The 24984-nt window shown below is 43.6% G+C and overlaps 1 protein-coding gene across 1 annotated transcript; it reads left to right on the top strand.

Moving 5' to 3' along the window:
* The first annotated feature begins 272 nt into the window (after window positions 1-272).
* On the top strand, window positions 273-23667 carry LOC130101423 (uncharacterized). The gene is made up of 14 exons (XM_056267139.1): window positions 273-494; window positions 604-752; window positions 1078-1151; window positions 1827-1907; window positions 19087-20229; window positions 20316-20455; window positions 20530-20734; window positions 20813-20917; window positions 21015-21208; window positions 21289-21430; window positions 21670-22317; window positions 22425-22472; window positions 23346-23474; window positions 23585-23667. Exons 1-14 carry the CDS (start codon window positions 273-275, stop codon window positions 23620-23622), a joined length of 3318 nt encoding a protein of 1105 aa, XP_056123114.1. The 3' UTR covers window positions 23623-23667.
* The last annotated feature ends 1317 nt before the right edge of the window (window positions 23668-24984 follow it).

Raw genomic sequence — 24984 nt, 5'->3', positions numbered from 1 at the left:
AACAATCCAAGGTGGCATTTGTACTAACTTTACTGTCAGGTAAAGCAGCGCTCTGGGGAACGGCGGTGTGGGAGAACCAAGACTACTGTTGTTCCTCGTTCCAGGCACTCTCCACAGAGATCAGAAGAGTATTCGATCGGGCGGTAGCGGGTAAGGAGGCGGCCAGATTACTCGCGGATCTACGCCAAGGAGATGGCTCGGTGTCGGATTACTCGATCCGTTTCCGCACCCTGGCCGCAGAGTGCCATTGGAACGAGGAGGCGCAGTGGGACATGTTCCTGCATGGGCTGGCTGACCGCGTTCAGAAGGAGATATACATCTTGGACCTTCCTAAATCTCTCAATGAACTGGTGGAGCTGGCGATGAGGGTCGATTCACGCCTTAACCGTGTGACTCAGCGGGTTCGCTCCAGTCGTTTCCAGCCTTATCCGGAGGATGCACGGACCAGTGACGGGAACGCGGTCAGCCCAGTTTCCGACCAGGAGCCCATGCAGGTGGGGAGAGCTCGGCTTTCCCGGGAGGAGAGGGAAAGGCGGAGGTCCCAAGGACTCTGCCTTTACTGTGGTAAAGCTGGCCACTTTCTCTACTCTTGCCCGGTAAAAGAGCAAGCCCGATAGTAAGCATGAGGCTACTATCGGGTGGGATCTCCGCCGAGAAGTCCTCATCTACATCATCGACCCTCCTCCCGGTAAGACTGAGATGGGCAACCTCCACACACACCACTCAAGCATTACTGGACTCGGGAGCAGAGGGTAATTTTATGGATTTCAGTTTCGCTGTCAAACTCAAGATTCCCATCATTTCTCTCACGCACAAGATATCTGTCAACGCACTCAATGGACAGGACCTTCCCAGAATTTCGCACTCCACTGAACCTCTCACACTCATCACATCGGGCAATCACACTGAACATATTTCTTTTCTTCTTATGGACTCACCACTAGCACCGGTGGTTCTAGGGCACCCATGGCTCACCAAACACAACCCCCGTGTCGACTGGCAGAACAATTTCATTTCCTCTTGGAGTAATCACTGTCATGAGTCATGTTTGGTGTCTGCTTGTCCTTCTGTGTCTAGTTCTGTGTTTCAGAGGGAGGCAGTGGATTTGTCTAACGTGCCCGCAGAGTACCTCGACCTGAAGGAGGTGTTCAGTAAGTCTCGTGCTGCTTCTCTCCCTCCGCATCGTCCCTATGACTGTGCTATAGATTTACTGCCAGGTAAGTCTCCGTCTAAGGGCAAACTTTACTCTCTTTCTGTTCCTGAGAGGGAGGCCATGGAGAAATATATTTCTGATTCTTTAGACTCTGGGTTCATCCAGCCTTCCTCTTCTCCTGCGGGGGCGGGGTTCTTTTTTGTTGGGAAGAAGGATGGTTCTCTGCGACCTTGTATTGATTACCGAGAGTTGAACAACATCACGGTGAAGAATACTTATCCTTTACCGTTGATGTCTTCAGCTTTCGAGAGGTTGCAGGGAGCATCCATTTTCACAAAATTGGACTTACGTAATGCTTATCATTTGGTCCGCATCAGGAAGGGGGATGAATGGAAAACCGCGTTCAATACCCCCAGGGGGCACTTTGAATACTTGGTTATGCCTTTCGGCCTTTCCAACTCCCCAGCGGTTTTCCAAGCACTCGTCAATGACGTGTTGAGAGATATGGTCGATCAGTTCATATATGTTTACCTGGATGACATATTGATTTTTTCTTCATCTCTCCAGGAACACGTTCAACATGTCAGGCGAGTGCTTCAGAGGTTGCTAGAGAATGGGCTTTTTGTCAAGGCGGAGAAATGCGATTTTCATGCACAGTCTGTTTCCTTCCTAGGGTACATCATCTCTTCTGAGGGAATGCGCATGGATCCTGACAAAGTTAAGGCGGTGATGGATTGGCCAAGTCCAGATTCCCGTAAGGCCCTACAGCGGTTTCTGGGGTTCGCCAATTTCTATAGGCGATTTATTCGCAATTTTAGCCAACTAGCCGCGCCTCTGACTGCCTTGACCTCCCCCAGAACTGCGTTCAGGTGGTCCGATATGGCAGAAGCTGTATTCGTCAACCTCAAGAGTCGGTTTATTTCGGCCCCCATTCTTGTCACCCCTGATTCCACACGTCAGTTCGTGGTGGAGGTCGACGCGTCAGAGGTGGGGGTAGGAGCAGTTCTTTCCCAGCGCGCGTCCTCAGACGACAAGATGCATCCCTGCGCGTTTTTTTCCCATCGCTTGTCACCTGCCGAACGTAATTATGACATTGGTAACAGAGAGTTGTTGGCGGTCAAATTAGCGTTGGAGGAGTGGCGACATTGGCTAGAGGGTTCAGGGGTACCCTTTATCGTTTGGACCGATCATAAGAACCTGGAATACATTAGAACTGCTAAAAGACTCAACTCCAGGCAGGCTCGGTGGGCACTTTTTTTCGGACGTTTTGATTTTGTTCTCTCGTACCGCCCGGGTTCCAAGAACATCAAACCCGATGCTTTATCTCGTATTTTTGATCCATCCGCACGCCCGGTTACTCCCGAGTGCATTTTACCTGAGAAAGTAGTTATCTCCACACTCACATGGGAGGTCGAATCGAAGGTCAAGACAGCCTTAGAAGGGGTAACGCCTCCGCCCGGATGCCCATCGAGTCGTTTGTTTGTTCCGGAGGGGTTACGGTCCGACGTTATTCGATGGGGTCATTGCTCCAACGTGGCTTGTCATCCAGGAGTAAGTCGTACTAACGGTTTAATAAAGCAACGATTCTGGTGGCCGTTAATGGCTCGTGATGTTCACGATTTTGTTTTGGCTTGTTCGGTTTGCGCCACTAACAAGACGTCTAACCGTTCTCCTGATGGGTTGCTCCGACCGCTGTCTGTCCCTTCGAGACCCTGGTCCCACATCGCACTAGATTTTATTACCGCCCTCCCACCCTCTAAAGGCATGACGGTCGTTTTGACCGTAGTGGACCGGTTCTCGAAGGCGGCACATTTCATTCCCTTGCCCAAATTACCTTCAGCCAAGGAGACAGCGGTCACGGTCATTGATCACGTCTTTCGGTTACATGGCCTCCCGAAGGACGTGGTTTCTGACAGGGGTTCCCAATTTGTGTCTAAATTTTGGCGAGAGTTTTGTAGGTTGTTGGGAGCTACGGTCAGTCTGTCTTCGGGTTATCATCCCCAGAGTAATGGTCAATCCGAACGAGCCAACCAGGATTTGGAGAGAATGTTACGATGTATGGTAGCCAAGAATCCTTCATCCTGGAGCCAACAACTTTCTATGGTTGAGTACGCTCATAATTCGTTACCAGTGTCATCAACGGGCCTCTCTCCGTTTAAGTGTAGTTTAGGTTACCAGCCACCAATTTTCCCCGAGCCTGGAATCCGAGGTCGCGGTCCCCTCCGCTCACGCATTCGTCCAGAGGTGTCGCCACACTTGGACCAGAGCCCGTGAGACTCTGCTCCAAGCGGGGAGGCGCATGAAGGCCAAGGCCGATCGCCACCGGTCAAAGCCTCCCGTATACGTCGTGGGTCAAAAGGTGTGGCTTTCTACCAAGAACATTCCGCTCCGTTCCGTTTCCAATAAGTTAGCCCCCAAATTCATTGGCCCGTTCCCTGTCACCAAGATCATTAGTCCGGTGGCAGTCCGACTCAAACTTCCTCCGGCGTACAGGAGAATTTGTCCCGCCTTTCATGTGTCTAAAATCAAGCCCGTGTTTTATTCTCCCATTAATCCGCCAGTCCCGGTTCCCCCCCCGCCGCGACTCGTAGATGGGGAACCCACTTATTCGGTACACCGTATTCTGGACTCTAGACGGAGGGGACGCGGATTTCAGTACTTGGTGGACTGGGAAGGTTACGGTCTGGAGGAGAGGAGTTGGGTACCTGCTAGAGACATTCTGGATCACTCCCTTATCGATGATTACAATCGGCAGGTAGGTTCGGCTGGGAACGCCAGGAGGCGTTCCTAGGGGAGGGGGTACTGTCACGTTTCATGGATCCACTGTCTCATTCTGATATGTTGTGTGTGTGTGTATGTGTGTCTGTGTGGGCGTGGTTACTAATTCCCGGTTGATTGTGTGCACCAGCTGCAAGCCCTTACCAGTTGCTTTATATGCCCAGTAATTCCCATCTCACATTGTCAGATCGTTGTGGCTTTCCCGGTGTCGTGTTCCTGTTCCTGTGTGGTCTTCGCTTCTCCTCGTGTGTTCCAGTCTTCGTGGGTCTTCGTCGTTGTTCCCGGTCTGGATTGTTTATTGTTCCTGGTTGATCACTCCGTCTTCATCTCCACGAGACCCCGGTTTGCCCATCGACGTCCCTGTTGTCACAGTTCCATCTGAGTGTTTGTCCCCGACCTGTGTTTTTCCTGTGACTTGTCTGACCAACTAATAAACCAACTTTTACTTGCATTTGTATCCGATTCGTTCGTCATATGATGAGGTAGGACAGATTATTCATCTGTACACCCCCTGATCTGGTCAATCATCATATTTGTGTCTGATGTGATTGTGATTATTCCGTTTTGTATCTTCCCTACTAATCTTTCTTTTTGTTTCCTTTTGGTTTCGAGTCAAGGCTGAGTGCGCCGAGGGGGAGGCTAGTCACCTGGGTGAACACATTTGCTGTGAGGTTGGAGCACCCGGGTTTGAGCACCTCTTCATATGTAGTTTGCCGTGCACACATAAATGGTTGAGAGCACAATTGTTTACAGCTAGTTTGCCACCCCTAACGTAAGCTTTAGCCTTGCAGTTACATTCTTTTTGTAGTAAATATTCTTTTTGTCTGTTTTATTTTGTGGGGACGGTACATTTTCTTTTTTTTTTTTTTATGTTTGGCTTAATGTGATTCAGTGCTTAAAAATAAGCGAGGTCTGGAGGAATGTTCTTTTAACATTTGATGTGTTTTGTATTGTTATAATAAACTTGCCAGTGAATTATATTACGAACAAATGGTGCTAGTGGGACATTTTCCTTCCAAATAAAACCATTAATTTATTGGATGAAGCGACTCTGTCTTTTCTCTGCACCACCGAACCTGGGTCCCTTTTATATTTCCTTGGGTGCAATTCCCAGGGTGGCGTAGTCCGTGCTATCTGGATTTAGTTATACTAAAAATCATACCGCTCACACTACACATAGTTAACTGACCACTACTAAATGCTTTATAACTACCCGAATTAACCCTGAATTACAGCTTAAATACATGTTAATAAAGCATTTATTAACACACTAAGTAACCATCACTATATGTCTGAATAATAAGATGTATGAATGTACATTTAAATAGTTTATTAATCATTTACTTACACGTTCTAAGTAATCTTGTGAACCACAGAAAACTCTTAAATATCTGGTTTATAAAAAATGCAATTAATCATTTAGAAATAATAAATTGATCATATAAATAAGGGATGAAAATACAATTATTAAATAAATTATAGATATGCTTGTAAATCAAGAAGAAAGCATTTATAGCTGTAATTATAAACTGCTTATTAATGTCTATTAATGCTTTATGAATGATGAATTAACTATTTACTCATGCTTAACTAATGATTATTAGCGTGTAGTTATTATAAAGTGTTACCCAGATTTTGATTAAAGATTACAAAGCCAAAACATTTTTTTGTGTGGATTGACTTGCATGGATGAATTGTTCACCATACAAACAAAGTATGGTCAATTTTGATTTCATGGGGACTTTAAGGCCCACTTAGTGAAACCATTCACTCATGTACTGAATCTTCAGATCACGCCTAAGGTTCTAAGGTTCTATTTGGGAGCCAATCAGCATTTCGAATGCACACAGGAGGACCATTCTGATCTCTAGAGAGAAAGCCATTTTACCTGTCCCACTTTCTGTGGAATAAAGTCCTGGTCAGATGCATTACAGCTGCTTTCTGTATAGAGAAACTTAAACTAATGGTTCCTGCAATATTGGGTTTAACCATATTCCTATACCTAAAATTAACATTTGCACTGGACAAAATATTTAGCAATGCCTTTTGTGCTTAAAGCAACACTATGGAACTTTTCAACCTTCATAATATATTTCCAAGACCCTTGTGATGGTACATCGACTTACAATAGGTTAAATGACACGTCTGCCATAGCCTGACGTGGTCTGTATCGCTTTTACTCGCACTATGTAACTTCGGGTTTCGGGTAGTAACCCGAGCACAAAAAGAACTACAAAACTCGACTGCTTTACGGCATACGTCACTTCCCCCACCACTTCCTCAAATTGTCTATGGTCATTGCAGACATCCCAAGTCTATAGCGTCCCAAGTCTATAGCGCATGGGTGAGAGCGAGAGACCTTGCGAGTGTGCCTCACGAAAGCTAGTCAACCCGCCACCCCCCCCCCGTCAACAATCCAGTCACCAAGATATACCTCCCTGAAATGCCTTCTTGCAGGTTGGGATGTCTGCCATTGTTGATTTCAAAGCCGGCGCTGGATAAACAGCGAGCGTGTGCGTGCGACAGTCGGCTGCGGTAGGCTAAATTATTTACGACAGCGGTAATGGACAATTCCGCTTCCAACCTGTAGGGCGACCGCTGAGGAAAAGTTCCTTGGTGTTGCTTTAACTTGAACCAGAAAACTTAAAGGTGCTATATGTAACTTTTCTTTTAAAATGAATCCTTTTTTTATTGCCTGTGTGTGAAGGGGTTGTAATCACACATTACAATGATCCACTTGTCAGGTTTTGCTATTACCTCTGAAGGCCAGTATTCCTATTTCTATGTGAAGTCTCCGGGTCGGATTTTCTGCGAAATCCATCGGATGTGACGTGCATGCGCTCCCGAGCCTCTCTCCTTTTTACATGCAGTCTATGCGACGGCACTGCTGCTGACGACATGGGTCTGATAACACCAAACACGACCTGCCTCCAGCACAACACACACTCCAACACAACACACACTCCAGCACAACACACACTCCAGCACAACACAAACTCCAACACAACACACACTCCAGCACAACACACACTCCAGCACAACACACACTCCAACACAACACACACTCCAACACAACACACACTCCAGCACAACACACACTCCAGCACAACACACACTCCAGCACAACACACACTCCAGCACAACACACACTCCAGCACAAACTCCACATAAATATAAAAAACTAAACAAAAATGTTTCTGCTGAAGCTCGTCAGGCCAAACGTGAATCGGATCGACTTAGGACGAAAACACGGATCAACATCGGCAGAGCGTTTGAATTATGGAGAGACCTCCGCTATTTTTATTGTGATAAATTACAAGTTTTCAGATATGCTGAAATATTGGTAAACTGTAATGAAATAGCAAGGTAAACTACAGCATACATGAGACATGAAATGAATACAAAAGATACAAAAGAGTTCCAGGATAACAAAAAGTAGATGCTTTAGGATGTAACTTTTATTTTATGTACTAGATCTACTGTCTAACGTCACTCATCCCACTACTATCATATTGTTTATAATACACATTTCCAGACATGTTCAGTACAGTAATGTTACTTCCTACGAGCTTACTGTTACACTGAAATTGTTCAGTCTAGTTCACTAACCGTTTTCGTTATCAGATTATACATTCATCTAGGCTATGTTGACATTGCTGATTGTGAAAGATACACGAATAGTTAGAGAAATGCCTTATGCTAGATAACACCACAAATGTAACGTTATCATGGTACGAGCATGGAGCATTAGTTCAACATCAAGCTGATAAAAGTAGCCTATTATTGTAACGTTGCAGTGGGAGTTTACATGAGTTTCCAGCATGTTGTGTGATGCTTTCTCCGGTGTGTTGATAATCTCAGTGTGGCCGCTACCATGAGTGATCGCTCTTGTGTTCGAGCACGCGCATGAGTGCTCTGGTAAAAATTGGTTGCAATCTGAAACATCACCGATAGAGGCCGCTAAAAAATACATATAGCACCTTTAACTTAATTATTCGTCCTAAAATATTAAATAAATAAAGCATTAAATGTAACTTTCTCATACATGTTGACACATTGTTACAACACTAATTTTATGTTTTAAAACAAATTATAAGTAAACTGTTTGTGTTTCTTGGAAATGATTGCTTCAATTAATGTTTTGCAAGGAAAGTGTTTTTTTTTTGTGAAAGTGAAAGTTCTCTCTGCATTTGACCTGTTCAAAAAATCCCCATTTACAACTTTGAGAGGATTTTGATATTGTACATTTAGAAAACATTTGGGGTCTCTGTCATATTCATGTATGAAAGACTTTTGTTACCCATATAATTTTTGCTGTATGGAATGCTAAATCTTTGAAGCTCAATATTTCAAAACCACTCGGAATGCAGATAGATCCTTGTAATGCGATCCAGTGTCCATCAAGAAAATAACCAATGGGCCGCTGATCTACGTGTTTCATCATGCGCCGGTCTGTGAGAAAAAGAAAAACCTACGCTGACTTTTTTGTCCAATAAATTGCACCGGCACAAAGATCCCAGAGCTGCCAATTAAACACAACTAAACGCAATGGGCCGCCGATGAGTTTTATGGGCCGTTCAGACAAAAAAAAAAAAAGTTAAGTATGAGATGTATCGGCCCACCGGGCAAATGCCCGGTATGCCCGATGGCCAGTCCACTCCTGGGTATCGGAATAGATAAGCAGTTGTTCTGAATTGAAAAATCTTTTGTCTCAAGAGTAAGTTGTTCTCTTTTTAAATTGTATGCGTCTGTTTTCAAAGCTTGGCAATTGACCGTTCGCAGGCCCCTCCCCCAAAACGGCTATTGTCCAATCACACATCATAGCAACCGTTACCGTGTGAGCAGGTCCGTCAAACATTGACTCCAAGCAAGATGGTGAAGCGGTGCGCCCACGGCGTTTGTAAATCGGACACTAGATACCCCGAGAGATTGTCTGGAGGAGTTGTGTTCTTTCCGTTTCCAAAGCCGAAAACACAACGTGCGCGGTGCCTACAATGGATAAAACAGTGTGGACGGCCCCACTCCCAGTTACATGTGTCGAACATGGTTAACTCTCGTGCAGCGTGCGTGAGACTGAGACACTGAGATTAGTCAAAGACACACGGAGAAAGCAGATCAAAAGGATCCACAAAGGAAGTACGTTTTCTAAAGTGTTGTTAACATGATATTTTCGGGGGGAAATGAGCAGCAGCACCTGTAGACTACAGTTTAGACTAACGTTAGAGGAGTGCACGCTCGCAACGGGGAACGCATGAAGCTTACTTGAAAACATCAGTTCATATCAATATCGTAACAAATAGAAATAATGTATGGTTATCTGCATCTTTCCGTCTATCATGTATAGTTACTTTTTAAACACGAAAATCGCATTCAGCATGACACGCAAGCGGTTGCCGTGGTAATGAACAACCTGCTTGTTAAAGCGAATGAATAATCCTTTATCTGAGGCAAAATTACTAAATATACAGCGCGAGTTATATATTTCTAACTCCAAACAATTAGCCACTGAAACAGCTTATAGAATCTTCTTCAAGGCTGTGCTGGTTGCATTTGAGGTAGCTGCTAACGTTACAGGTCATGGGGTTTCTCAGATTTCGCTTGAGACCGGTTTGAGAGCTTGAGAGCATTATTAGCCTCGATAGTAGTCGTGTCTCCTTCATTGCGTATTTTTATATTTTGAATATATCCCTTCACTGCATACTGTAACCCCTTTTGCCTCGATCTGGAGGATATTGCTCGATATTGCTCGAGGTATTGCTCCAAAAAAGGTCACTGACGCACATCTTCCCGTCATGGCAATCTGTGGCGCTGGTCGTGTTTGACCATTTGTTTGACGGGCGTAGCAACAATAACTAGGGGGCGTGGCTTTTGCGAACGGTCAATTGTTAATGAACGTGAGAAAGGAGAGTGAACATTATGGTGTTTTAGAACCATTATTCTTTAATCCTCTTTTTAAAATAAACTCATCGATTTCAAGTACAGTAGTTGATAAGTTTTTAAAGACTGGAATAGCTACTGTAGTAGATTTAATTGCCTTTACAAAAGGTCAATGGCATGCGACTAGATCAATAGCTGACCATGTTGGGCTTAGATCAAAAAGATATGTTGAAGGGTTAATTGAGGATCTTAAAAAATCTTTTCCTCAATCTTTCTTGACCTTTGTAAACAATTTTTTTTTAAATGGTGAAAAGTCTGACTTTTCCTGATCTTATAGTAGAAAAACATTATGAATTGGATGAAGATTTAAATAATACTTTGTTACTAAAGGGATTTAAGGATGTATTGTTTCAAAATGTGCAAAAAAAAGATATTGTATGGAATGTGTGTGTGAAATCTTTGTTTTATGCTTAATTGAAAAGATGTACTGATTGTCACAAAACTGCTCAGACACACGACGGTTAAGATCCAAATGCAGCTTTAACCCTCTGGGGACCAGAAACGCGCCGGCGCGTTTTGTTCGTTTTTTTTCACATAGCAGAAAAATAGACTTAAAGTACTACCATCATTTCTGGTCATATAAAGTTAAGACATATGAGAAAATAAACTGTTAAATGTGTACTTTTTTATGTGCCCACCTACAATCGAAATAAAATATTGTGCTTTTGTAAAATAAAGAAAATAAACAGGGTGTGCGTTCTGCCTCTCCGTGAACTTTTTTTCTGGAGCACGTCTCTAAACATAAAAAACCCCAGCAAATACTATTCACCCAGCCATAAGCAATATATCTTTTAAATCATTTGAGTTTGTACTTTTAAATGATCCGATTCAAAACTAAAATAAATATTCTCCGTTTATGTCATCTATATAAAAAGAGAGACGTGTCAGCCCGTCTCATTATCGTTCTCTCAGCTCATTATCTCTGGTAATGTGACACGCTCACGGAGAGCACGCGCTATTCAAACGCAAATATGTGAAGCAACACATTGAGACGCGTTAACGCCCATATAGGCTAAACTCTGTAAACACACTATATTTTTTAGTCAGATTAAGATTCGTCTTGCGCGGCTATGAGGAATAATCCTGGGACATTTACCACAGAAGTGCTGGTTAATTTTCACTTCGAGGAGGAGCAACAGATTCAGCTGAGAACTGTAAGTGTTTTATGCAAGTGCTTTGTTCTAATCGCGATATAGAATAACGTTAGTGTCTGTAAACGGAAAAATAGCATACTGTTTAAATGTGAATCATGTTTCTGTGTGTGTGTGTGTGTGTGTGTGAATAAGTGAATGAATGAACGCACAGATACGCACTGTTACAGACTAAATAACAGACAACATTTCGTTGACAAGTTTTGGATAAAGTTTTTACTCTAAAATAGACATCAAATAAGCTTTTTTTAGGAGTTTCTGCTCATATGTTAAATATATAGTATGTTTTGTCAATAAACTAATCAACTAAGATGTTATAGTGTTTGTTCAAGCTATATCAAAATAATGAATCCTCAACTTTGAAATATGTATGATCAAACTAAGACATTTATGGAAAAAGACCATTTTCTTTTCAAGATGTTTCCAACTCTAACTTTGAACTTTGTATATGTGTGTATGTATGTATGTATGTATGTATGTATGTATATGTATATGTATATATATATATATATATATATATATATATATATATATATATATTGTTCTTGCATTCTTTGGGGTCCTTGCATTCTTTCTCACACCTGAATGAAAGGCTCATTATTATGCAGGTCTTTGTCTTCTCAGGTGCGAACCACCTAATTATTCACAAGGAGGTTGGGCCGTTCACGCCCATTCGCATATTACCTTGGCAAACAAAAAAATGTTTTTCACAATTTTAATCAATCTATTGTGTTATGTGTATGATTAGGCAGGATGACTTTCACATCATTTTGAAGCCAGAACTCGAAGCGACAACCTCCATTAGTCAAAAGTCTTGTGGACACATATTTAGTATGTGTTTTGTGGTCTTATTTCAGCAACTTTAATTTTTTTTTTCAATAATCACGCATAAACATTATTCTCTTAAAAATACAAACATGTACATACATGTTGCTCACATATTATGGTAGCCCCGTTTGTGCTATATAGAGTGAATTTACACCTTTGCCATTAACATGTTTATAAATAACTGAAAATAGCACAAATGTCAGTGCATGTCAAAACATCCCAAGGGCCCCAAAAACACCTGGGTCCCCAGAGGGTTAATAGGGACAATCCAGACACGTAATCCAATAAACAGGCAAAGGTCAAATACACAGGTAGGCAGTCCAAACAAACAAAACAGGCAAAACAGGCAGGGGTCAGAGGCAGAAGAATAATCGGTAACGCTTTAGGTTACAGCCCGGAAAGTACTGCGTAATTAAAGCGATTTTACAGCGTAACCTTCTGTGATTATAGTCAGGGCCGTCGCTAGTGGGGTGAAAGGTGGGGACAATTATAGGGGCCCCCGCTGCCCAGGGGGCCCCACAAAATCCAGCAGTTATACTATTTAGGCCCCTGTTGTATGAATAATTCTAATATTTATATTAGTTGTATGCCTGAGATTTAAATGAAAAACACAAAAACGTGCAATTTGGGTAAATATTTTTCCAAATATCTGCTTGTCTTACCTCCATAAAAATGGTTTAGTCCGACCTAAAGTATTTATTAATTATTCAGTCAGAGTCAGTGACAAACATCAGATGGACCCAATAAAATTGTAAGTCCCACCCCAGCTCGTGAACATAACCAATCAGAGTTGAGGCGGCAGCCTGAAGATAACGATGAACTTGGTGGAAGAGGAGGAGACTGACTGACTGAAAAATGTCGGGGAAAAGAAAACAAATCAGGGAACCAGAAACGCCAGGAAAAGACGGAGAGGGAGGCAAGGAGAGTGGTTGTATCCCAGTCGATCAAGACGTTTTTAAAGACCGGTTATATATTGTTATTTCGCTGGGAATTAGAAAACTTGTGTCTACAGTCTGCCGTGTACAGTCATTTTTTATTATCGGTGCGCGCCACAATCGACCGAATGATTACGTGGTCTAAATTCCTGTCTTTTTACACTATTGTAACTAGAGTTTTAAAAAGATTACACGAGTCACGGCGCATTGCATTATGCATCTGACCTGCCGGCTGATGATATTTAAAACATCGAGAAAACACGAATACAACACACTGCACTTGGATGAATAAATGTATTCGCTTTATTTAATAATATTACCAGTTCCATATTATCTTTATTAAAAAATAAGACAATGAATGCTTTTATTTTTTTAATTAGACTGCATTCTTGTCATTTTTTTAAATGTTTACTTTTTGATTTATGAATTATAACAGACTGATGGGGGAAAAAAATATTACTTTTTAAAAATTGGTTTTATTATTATTTAACAATTTCTTGCTTTTTTATTAGTTGTAATTTTTATATAAACATTTAACTTTTAAAATAAAGGTTTTACAACAACATCACCATCTTCTGTTATGTGGGCCTCCATGTTCATCTATTGTACAGTATATGATGAGGGTGGTGGGGGCCCACATCAATATTTTTTCAGGGGGCCCCGAATCCTCTAGCTACGGCCCTGATTATAGTATACCTATAACGTACTTACAATATAAGTATAAGGGAACAATATTGTAAGTTTGGGGAATAAAGGGGTAACAACCAGGAGAATTAAAACAATATTTATACTGTAAGTATTATAGAACGTCCTGGTTGCGTATGCAACCCACCGTTCCCTGAAGGAGGGAACGGAGGACGTAGTCGACGTCGACTGAAATGGGATCACGCTAGGGAGCCTATTGTCTTCGAGTAATTTAGAACGAGCCAATGCACATTGGCGTGCGAGATATGCATCTCACACTCCGCCCCGCGGCGCGGGTATAAATACGGAAGTAGATGCACGCACCATTGCTTTTCGCTGAGGAGCCGAGCGTAACTCGGAGTCAGCGGTGGTCCAGCGATAGTGGCAAGGGGACTACGTCCTCCGTTCCCTCCTTCAGGGAACGGTGGGTTGCATACGCAACCAGGACGTTCCCTTTCAGTCGTGAACGTCAGACGTAGTCGACGTCGACTGAAATGGGATCAACCATTGAAAACGCCACTAAAGCTGCCACCTTCCAGTGCCTAGACAAAGCCTCCTGATCCTCCCGTCTTTTTAGCGGAAAGAATAGGGCTTAGGCCAGGAAGTCACTGCTGTTCCACAAGACCCACTCAGTTAGACTTGGATAACACTGGGAAAGCGTACCCTGTACATGGAAGGAAGGGACGCTGCGGAAGCCACATCCTGCCCGAAGGGAGGTAACATGTGGAATACACATATGAACTGGGCGGAAGACCGGGCAGTACAACATATGGAATGTCACTGGGGTGGCTCCAGCCTAAGACAGGGGGGAGAACAACACCGAACAGTAACGGCAGAAGGACTCTGCCAAGGGAAAGACACGGGCTCGCACTAGGGAGCCGTATCGTGGAAGAATACACATATGGGATCACCGTAGGGATCGCAACATATGGACCCAGCCTAACACAGGTTCCACACTGCTTACGAGTGATAGGCCTAGCACCGGACGCACCGCTACGTCCAATGCCGAGGGGGTGTGGAGGAACTCAACAGGGTTCGGACAAGGGGAACTCAACTGGAGCAGAAAAGCGCACGTATCCAGTCCAAGGAGGGGAATGGCGCAGCAAGCCGACACTTGAACCGGGCTCACGGTGTTAGCTGGCTTCTATGTGAAGAGAGCACACGGGAAGCAACCGGCTCGACACGTAGGCTATAAAATCTAGCGAACGTATTAGGTGTCGCCCAGCCCACAGCTCTACAGACATCTGTCAGCGAGGCACCCTGCGCCAACGCCCAGGAAGCGGCTACACTCCTTGTGGAATGAGCTCGCAAACCGGGGGGACAGGGTTCACCTTGGGATTCATACGCCAAGATGATGGCATCCACTATCCAGTGGGCCAACCTTTGCTTGGAGACAGCCTTTCCCTCCTGCTGGCCTCCGTAACAGATGAAGAGCTGATCTGAGGTCCTGAGGCTTTGCGTTCTGTCCACGTACAGGCGCAGAGCGCGGACGGGACAGAGAAAAGCCAGGGCTGGGTCTGCCTCCTCCAGGGGCAGCGCTTGCAGGTTCACCACCTGGTCCCGAAAGGGAGTGGTAGGAACCTTGGGCACATATCCAGGCCGGGGTCTCATTACTACGTGAGAGTTAGCCGGCCCGAATTCCAGGCACGATTCGCTGACCGAAAATGCGTGCAGGTCCCCTACCCTCTTGATGGAAGCCAAAGCAAGCAGGAGGACTGTCTTTTGAGACAGAATTTTTCCTCAGAGGAATGGGCCAGGGAGGAGCTGTCGAGAGAAGCATAAGTTCGGGGAACCAGGTCCGGTTGGGCCAATAAGGGGCAACTAATAAAACCTGCTCCTCTTCCTCCCTGACTTTGCACAGAAGCTGTGCAATAAGGCTCACTGGGGGAAACGCATACTTGCGGAGGCCCCGGGGCCAACTGTGGGCCAGTGCATCCGTGCCGAGGGTCCCCTCGGTGCGAGAATAAAACAACTGGCAATGGGACGAGTCCGGAGAGGCAAAGAGATCTATCTGTGCGACCCCGAAGTGATCCCAAATCAGCTGGACCGCCTGGGGATGGAGTCGCCATTCTCCTGAGGCCACAATCTGTCGTGAGAGCTCGTCGGCGGCACGATTCAGCAGGCCAGGTATGTGAGTGGCACGAAGCGACCTCAGATGCTTCTGACTCCATAGGAGGAGGTGGCGGGCGAGTTGTGACATGCGACGGGAGCGTAGACCACCTTGATGGTTGATGTACGCAACGGTCGCAGTGTTGTCCGAACGGACCAGTACATGCTTGCCGAGCAGCGTCTTCTTGAGGCGTCTCAAAGCAAGGTGCACCGCTAACAACTCGAGGCAGTTGATGTGCCAATGCAGGTGGGACCCCGTCCAGATCCCAGCTACTGCATGCCCGTTGTACGTGGCCCCCCAGCCGGTGTTGGAGGCGTCTGTGGAGACCACAGCGTGCCTGGACACTTGTTCTAGGGGCACTCCGGCCCGGAGAAACGAAGGGTCTGACCATGGGCTGAAGGTATTGCGGCAGGCCGGGGTGATTGTCACACGGAGCGTGCCGCTCTGCCACGCCCACCTCGGGACTCGGTCGTGAAGCCAGTGCTGAAGTGGTCTCATATGAAGCAAGCCGAGCGGCGTAACTGCGGCTGCGGCTGCCATATGCCCCAGGAGCCTCTGAAAAAGTTTCAGTGGAACCACTGTTCTGCTCTTGACTGAATTCAGGCAGTTCAGCACCGACCGGACACGTTCCTCTGTGAGGCGCGCCGTGTGTTGGACCGAGTCCAGCTCCATCCCGAGAAAAGAGATCCTCTGCACGGGGGCGAGTTTGCTCTTTTCCCAGTTGACCTGAAGACCCAACTGGCTGACATGCTCGAGGAGCAAATCCCTGTGTTCGCACAACTGCTCTCGAGACTGCGCTAGTATTAACCAGTCGTCGAGATAGTTGAGGATGCGAACGCCGCGCTCTCTCATGGGAGCAATGGCTGCCTCCGCGACCTTCGTAAAGACGCGGGGAGACAGGGCCAGCCCGAAGGGTAGGACTTTGTACTGATACGCCCGACCCTCGAACGCGAAACGCAGGAATGGCCTGTGTCGCGGCAGGATGGAGACATGAAAGTATGCGTCCTTCAGGTCGATCGCTGCAAACCAATCTTGGGGACGGATGCATTGGAAAATGCGTCTCTGCGTTAGCATCCTGAACGGGAGCTTGTGAAGGGCCCGGTTCAAGATCCGCAGGTCCAAGATTGGCCGTAACCCACCACCTTTCTTGGGTACAATGAAGTACGGGCTGTAGAAGCCGGTCTTCATATCGGCTACTGACACCGGCTCTATCGCGTCCTTCGCCAGCAGGACAGCGATTTCCGCGCGCATGACAGGAGCAGATTCGCTCGACACCGAAGTGTGGCGAACGCCGCTGTACTTGGGCGGATGCCGGCGGAACTGAATCATATAGCCGAGCCTGATGGTACGGAGCAGCCAGCTGGACGGGTTGGGAAGCCCTTTCCAGGCTTCGACGAACCGGACCAGGGGGACCAAAGGTACCACAGACGTACCCGGGGTGGGGCAGCAAAGTGGAGGACAGGGACCCGGCTCGGAAGGCCCGTAGGCGGCCCGAAGCGGGGTCTGAGTGTGCAGAGCAGCACTTACCTGTCTCCACGGGGCAGCAGGGGATGCGTGAGAAGGCGGATGACCGGGTCCTCGAACGCGTCGTACTGCCGACTGGCGAACAAGAGGGGGCTGAGGGGTGCAAGGCTGTACGACAGGGTCGCACACCGCCAACCTCGCCCTCTTGGGACCCAGGGACGGAGGAATTTGCTCTTCTGACAATTTCAAGTGGTACTCGATGCAGAGCCAAATAGGAGGAGCTAGAGCTCCAGCTCTTCCCCTCGCTGGAGCTCTAGCTCCACCCAGACCCGTTTTTCAACGGCTCTGGCTTCACCTCACTGGATTTAGTGGGCGGGGCCGCCCAGGCGCAGGTTAACTTTCGCGATAAACATGACCGCGCCCGCGCTTCCATGATTATATTATATAATTATATTATATATAATAAATATTATCATAAATAAACCTAAGTAACCATGGCGATAGCGTTTCCACCTAAAATTGCGGCGCCTTCCCGGCATGCACCTCATTCTCTATTAGAAATATCCCATCCCCCACAAGAGGTACGCAGTTAAAAAGTTGTTTGCCAACCGCCATTAAAAATCCAAAAGAAGAAGAAGAAGACAGTGGTGCGTAGTTACTTATTTTAATTAAATATTTGTTTAGTCTTACAAATGCATCCGACAATACTTTTCCGAGGACAAGACCCCCTGCGGTCTGTCGAGAGATGCACAGTGTGCTGCATGAAATTTCATTGTGCATTCTGTAAAACGGTGTATAACCATTTACACGAGCTCCGAAACCATGTAGCTAACCACATGGGAAATGCAGTGCAACAAGAAGGTATGTGAATTATTTTAATTATCCTGTGTGTGAAAAAACATGTTTGTTGAACATTTCTGTTTTTGCATGTCATAGTAATTTCTTCCTAGCATTTAAAATAATAATTTAATATTTTATTTTGTTGTGAAACCTTTGGGAAGTCTTAATTTCAAATACTTTACTTCAGTTATTGTTGCTTTAGTTTTTCTGTATTACATTATTTAGTTTGAATAATTTTAAAAGTTAAAAACAAGTATATAAATACTACATGTCAATAACTCTTCAAGGGCTGATGTAGAGTCTGTCAGGTATTTGTTCCACCCACACTGGCCATAGTGTTTGATGGGAGTGCGGTAAAACATATAAAATAAAATATAAGGATCTTAATGTTGTTGTGCTCTTAAGCAAGGCATCACACAACCTATTCACAGGCGATTCACTGTATTAAACATGTAAAAAAGACAATTGTGCTAATTTATTATTTCTACGTTTTAGATTTTATCATCATCAAGTGTGGTTTGAAGTGCAGGCAATCACCACATTTTCACTGCTGTTACTGTTCATCAACCTTCATCAGACGCGATAGTCTTATTACACATTTAAAAATGTGTAAAAATGTGGCATCTGGACAGCCTCCAGCATCAGCATCAGCAGCTCTATCAGCAGCTCTATCATCAGCATCAGCAGCTGTATCACCAGCATCAGCAGCTCTATCACCAGCATCAGCATCAGCAGCTCTATCACCAGCATCAGCATCAGCAGCTCTATCACCAGCATCAGCATCAGCAGCTCTATCACCAGCATCAGCATCAGCAGCTCTATCACCAGCATCAGCATCAGCAGCTCTATCACCAGCATCAGCATCAGCAGCTCTATCACCAGCATCAGCATCAGCAGCTCTATCACCAGCATCAGCATCAGCAGCTCTATCACCAGCATCAGCAGCTCTATCATCAGCATCAGCATCAGCAGCTCTATCACCAGCATCAGCATCAGCAGCTCTATCACCAGCATCAGCAGCTCTATCATCAGCATCAGCAGCTCTATCACCAGCATCAGCATCAGCAGCATCAGCAGCTCTATCACCAGCATCAGCAGCTCTATCATCAGCATCAGCATCAGCAGCTCTATCACCAGCATCAGCAGCTCTATCATCAGCATCAGCAGCTCTATCATCAGCATCAGCATCAGCAGCTCTATCATCAGCATCAGCATCAGCAGCTCTATCATCAGCATCAGCAGCTCTATCATCAGCATCAGCAGCTCTATCACCAGTATCAGCAGCTCTATCACCAGCATCAGCAGCTCTATCATCAAAAAGATTACGTGTCCGGCAGCAAGTAAGGGTGACTTGCACACACTGTGGCATTAAAATAAATAGAAGAAACTTGCTGGTTCATATGAACCGAAGACACAGGCAAAGGGTAGAAGATATTACAGCAAAGCGGCACCTATCATGCCAATGCATTGATCCCAAAAATGGCATCTTTGCTGTTGATAAGTCGTTTTTTAAACCATGCTCTCCTATACACGTTAAAAAAAAAACATGGGGTGCAAGCCAGAAAATAACCTGCGAATTGGACGAATGCAATGCAAATGCTGAATTTGCAGTGAGGAGTGGAATTCTACCTTATGAGTGCAATCATCTCAAGTCATTGCTCTTCTGTCCCCGCTCAGAAACTGCACCCATCATTTTAGATGAGGAGACATTGACAGATATGGTTTCTTGTAGGTTTTTTGGGGATGCAAGGAAGCAGAGTTGCTTAAACCAGCAAAAGGCATCTACTGATGCAGGTGTTCCACTTTCTGTTGAGGTGACTGTTGGAGGGCCTCCATCCAAAAAGTTAATTTCAATATATGAGCCAAAAGTGTCATACTACAGCAGACTGGGCAGGGTAATAGCTGCATATGATTCAAAAAAGAAGTCTTGGCACTGTCCATGTGCCAAACCAAGACAGTCATGTCTTCATAAATCAATTGCAAAATGGCATCTTTTTAGTACTGACCGACATCTGTTCATGACTGCCGAGAGTGATATAAGGCCAGATGCAGTTGTGAATAATCAAGAGACTGATTCTGTATGCGAAGCAACGCCAGGTGGAGATGGGGGACAAGCATATCCTCCTGATGATGCAGGCCTTCAAAGGATGGTTCACTATTTAATGCAAAAAAAAGGTCTTCCTGCCCAACTACCCCAACATTTGGTCACTGGTTCCAAATCTTTGCAAGATCTTCCAAGTCAGTTGATACCAAAAGAAACATCATGCGTGGAGTGTGCCGGGCAACTTACTGAGCCAATGCTCATAACAGCACATGCCAAACTTGTCACATATACTGGTGTTGTAGAAGGTGAGACATGTCAAAATATACATAATCCATATCATCTTAGCCATACCAATTTAACTAATGTTTTTTTTTTTGCTTTTGTTTTTTAGGCTTTTCTACATACTGCAGGGCATGTCCTGACTGTGGGCTGATGTACAGATATCAAGAATGGAGTGATGGAATTCACAATTTCAATGACCATATGCTCATTACCCTTCATTTGTGTATTGTACTACGGACATCAATTCAGGTAAGAACACATTTAGTGTTTTACTGTTTTTATTTTTTTGAATATGTGCCTTACTATGTTTTATACTTTTTTAGACTCACCATTCTGTAAGCCGAGCAATTGAAGTGCTTGAGCAAACAGAAAATAAGACCTTCCCTAAAAAAGCCACAATACTCCACGCCTACATGCACTTTGAAGCCATGACCTCACACAACTATTTATTTTCTTGTTACAAATGTGGATACTATCCACCAGTGGTGGTCATGGACCTTCACAGAAAGGGTGTATTCAATATGCCTGGTAAGCAACAGAACAAACAGCTTTTGATGAATGAAAGAAAAGTTACGATATTTTTTAATACCAAGTCTAAATCTGCAGTAAGTGAAATGGAGGCTCCACCAGCACACTTTGATGGCACTGTCGATACCAAACAATTTTGGGACTCTGTGATGTCTGAAATCATTTGCAGTGGATTACTTGCTTGTAAGTCTACTTAAAGTATAGGTCTTGTCTGTTCCCCACAATATTGCAGTAATAGTATTGTGATATAGACTTTACATGTTACTACTACTATTTCAAGGTGGCCGAAAGAACCCGTTTGTGGTTGCTCCAAGTTATACCAACTGGGCTCCTTGGATTGGACCAAAAACTAGAAGGGATGACACCGTTTTTAACACAGAACATGAAAAGTTTCATGCACCAAGACAGGCTACTGAAATGGCAGATCACCAAATGACAGAGGAGAGGCTTCAAGATGCACTAATTAATCTCAAGGTAATGGCTGGTTACACTTATTATTTGATTCACTGTGTTTGAATTAAGCTAAGTATTATTTAAATATTGTAAAATAATAGGTGGACATGGTTCGAAATCTGTGCAAACAATGTGGCCTGGACTCAAAAGGCTCAAAAATGGACCTCATCCTAAGACTGCGGGATGAAATGAAGAACAGGTCATCTTACGACAAGATCTTTGAGAAGGTCTGGGGAGCTTCAGGTAAGATGCATCTTTCACTGAGCAGTTAGATCTGTAGTTGCATCTACAGTGTTATAAAGCCCTTCTGCCAGGAGAATGTAATGTGTGTAGCTCATGATGAATATTTGAAGACAGACATACAGTACAGGTTAGTATTTGCCACAGGATCTTAATCAAGGGCCATATTGAATAATACATTCATCTGTAGCTAAATATTGTTTATGTACATTATTATTACATCAATTATGTGTTTTCCATAGGTGGTTGGGCAGTTGTTATGTGCCCCTGTGCAGTGGTATACTCAATCAAATTTAATTTAAGAGCAGAGAGTCCCAGAGACTATGCTGACATTTTGCTTAGCTGGAAGCACTTCCCAAACATTGCCATATATGACTTTGCAAGGGGACTGGCAACACACACCAACTTGAGGGAGCCTGAAATATTGCCATTTAGACCACATGAGGGGCGGCTGGCTGAAGCAACCACAGACAATCTGCAGCTGGCTGGTGAGGGAAAGCTAAAGGTCAGTTTACCATGGCTCAAAACAAAGAATACAGATACAGACGCAAACTGCCACCCAATCACTGGGACATCTGATCACTACACCCTTTATGACGTTTTCCATGAGAGGAATACAAAGGATGCTAGAGACGCCCTTCGAAGGATTGGACTTGTCCCAGAACTGGCTGGCTGGGTTAACAGCCAGTGTGCTGAGCAATTGTTTTCAGACATGAGGAAGAACAATTATTTTTTGAATACCCTCACACCCTCTGAGCACATCTTCATGATGCGGAACATACTGCACCACCACAACACAAAATGCAATGACAAAACTAAAGCTAGTATCCAGAAAGTAGTGGGCAAAGATGTTCAGCTGCAGTTGGATCACAACGGTCAGATAATAATGGGTAAATTATTTACACTTTTTATTTTGTCAGTTGTTTAACATTGAATGGTCATCTGTATTATTATCTTATAATCTGTACTGTTTTGGTTTTGTTTTCTTTTACTACAGGCACAGCTGCACAGATACCAACTGAAGCAGAGGAAACAATACAATCCAGTGAGTGACAGAAAACTACGTAAAAAGCAATAATGCATTGGAATTTAATTCAATTCAATTCAAATTTATTTGTATAACGCTTTTCACAATACATATTGTTTCAATACTGTTGTACCATGGTGCTTTAGTTTTCTCTCTAACCTTTTTCAATCTAATTGGTGCAACAATTTCTACTGTACTAAAGAAAATGGTGCTCAAACTGCTAGTCATTTCCTCTAGTTCATCTGTTTATTTGGGTTCAGGCAGCAGCTGAGACAGATCAGATAAGCAATTTGAGAATCTATCTATCTATAATCTATCGACATTGACCAATAGATCTGAGAGAAAGTCTGCAAACTCTTTTAGGAAATCAGCATAGGGCCCTGGAGGTCTATATACAGTAGCCAAGGCTAGAGATAATAGGGATTTCTTTCTTACATCTAAGAGCGTAACATTTTAGCACAAGTACTTCAAACGAATTAAACTTGTCACCTGTTTTCTGAGTAACATTAAAGATATCTCTATAGATTGTTGCAACACCGCCGCCACAACCGATCAGACGGGGCTCATGCTTATAACAGTATCCTGGTGGACTAGACTCATTTAGACCGAAATAATCATTTGGTTTAAGCCAGGTTTCAGTGAGGCAAAGTACATCGAAACTATTACCTGTGACCATTTCGAATTTAACAGTATAGATCTGCTTTATCTTGGAGAATATTTCTTGATGCGTCATGTTTTCTACTGCTCTTGTTTTCACAACAGTAGTTAGATCAAGAAATTGTTTTAAAGAAATTTAGATTTTCTTGTGATTGTACACCACTTTTCTACAGCAATAAACAAGCTTTATTAAGACCATAAAAATTCATTTACAAATATGGATCTTCTCTTCAGACTGTCCTAGCCCATCTGACCTAGTTCAAGGTGTAGCAACAAGCCAGACAGATGAACAAGCAGGCAGGAGGATATTGGATGTTGACTATTTACCAGCACAAGAGAATGTGGTAATGTGTTCTTATTGCAGTGATTGTCATAAATATTTTTTTATCTTGATTACTTTTCCAGAAAACTGTTCTATTACATGTTTGTATGTTTTAATGAGTTATATAACAATGTTTATTTAATTTTATCAGCTGGCTTATGTCTTGGATGGAGCCAAAGATCCAAATGAGGAAGTACTTCAGCTCAGCCCAACTCAAACATTAAAAAGAAGCGACTTTTGTTCTTTTGCCTTTGATGAGTTAGAGGCAAGGTATGATGTTGATATTGATAACAATACTTTTGATTAAAACCTCCATACTGTGCATTTCCAGAAATAAAATGTACTGCATGCCTAAAAACATTCTAATGTTTGTCACTTCCCACAGTCAAGTCCCACAAACAGTCACCCAGGAACAGTCTGAGTCAGATGTCATGGAGATCACCCCAACACCAGATATCTATGTATGTAGAGGGAATGTTTATCTATTGCGTGATTTGTTTGATTATATTTGGCTTTCCTGTTTCATAAAAGTGTTTATAAGCAGCACTTCATTAATTACATTATTATTGGAATTATTATATTGCACACAGGCCTCCGCAGTGATGAGAAATATTCAGCTGGCCTGTGAGTGGGTGGAAGAGAGCCAACACCACTTTAGTGGGAAGATTGATCTGCCAAAGATCGTAAGGATGAAGATGGATGATGCCTTGTTGGCCATCAAAATGCGGGACTTATTTTTAAAAAACTCCATGCGTTATGAAGGTGAAGCATATGAAGAAGAGATTTGGGCTCCCTTCCTATTTATTTTTCAAAGTGCAGAGGACATGGAAGTTTTCTTGCAGGAAATACGAGACAGAAGAAAAATCTGTGTGTCTTGTTTACACAACCCTCACTTGTGAATGTTTTTGCTACTCCAGTTTAAGGCTGCTCTTAGCTTTGCTGCACTTATCTGTGCTGTGCTGTTATGCATGTATTATTCTCTTTCAATGTTGTAGTTCTGTAAAGCACTTACAGTGGCTGTTGTAAAATGTGCTGTATAAATAAAATCAACTTGAACTTGAATCTACCAGTGGGGGGTACTATGTAAATAAATATTGATTGAGTTTTTATCTTATAACATTGTATCTAGATTTAGGATTAATTTTATGTTAGATGAACATTTAGCTAATTTAGGCTAATAGAAACAAATAAATCCAACTCAACAACTTGTGGGAGAGTGGAGTATGTGCTATTAAATTACATTTATCTTCTCCCAAATGTTGTTGGAATGGATGCCTCACTAATCTCAGCACATTTGTTATCTTGTTTTTCCTCTAGTGTGGGAAGTCACATGGCTGGTTTTAGAGTACTGGACTGCTTGTTTCCATTTAATTAAAATAGCTTAATGCATAGCCTTAAAAGCCTATCACAAATTAGTCAATATTCCATTTAAATGTACAATATAACTAAATAAAATTACAACTGGCCTGTTGGAGTAGCCTATGCTTTTACATTTACGTACAAAAAGCAGATTAGGTAACCTAGTCTTATTTTTTATTTCATAAATTAATT

The sequence above is a fragment of the Rhinichthys klamathensis genome, unplaced genomic scaffold, assembly GCF_029890125.1.
Source record: "Rhinichthys klamathensis goyatoka isolate OS25496 unplaced genomic scaffold, OSU_Roscu_1.1 h1tg000255l_1, whole genome shotgun sequence".
Lineage (NCBI taxonomy): Eukaryota > Metazoa > Chordata > Actinopteri > Cypriniformes > Leuciscidae > Rhinichthys > Rhinichthys klamathensis.
This window is presented reverse-complemented; position numbering and strand designations above follow the sequence as displayed.

Bases quoted from the DNA above. Each gene is read 5' to 3' on its own strand.
- LOC130101423 (XM_056267139.1), top strand. From the start codon at position 273: ATGTTCCTGCATGGGCTGGCTGACCGCGTTCAGAAGGAGATATACATC. The intron at 1,908-19,086 runs GTAAGGCCCTAC...CTCTATCATCAG, and splicing joins TTGGCCAAGTCCAGATTCCC to CATCAGCATCAGCAGCTCTA. The intron at 21,209-21,288 runs GTAATGGCTGGT...GTAAAATAATAG, and splicing joins ATGCACTAATTAATCTCAAG to GTGGACATGGTTCGAAATCT.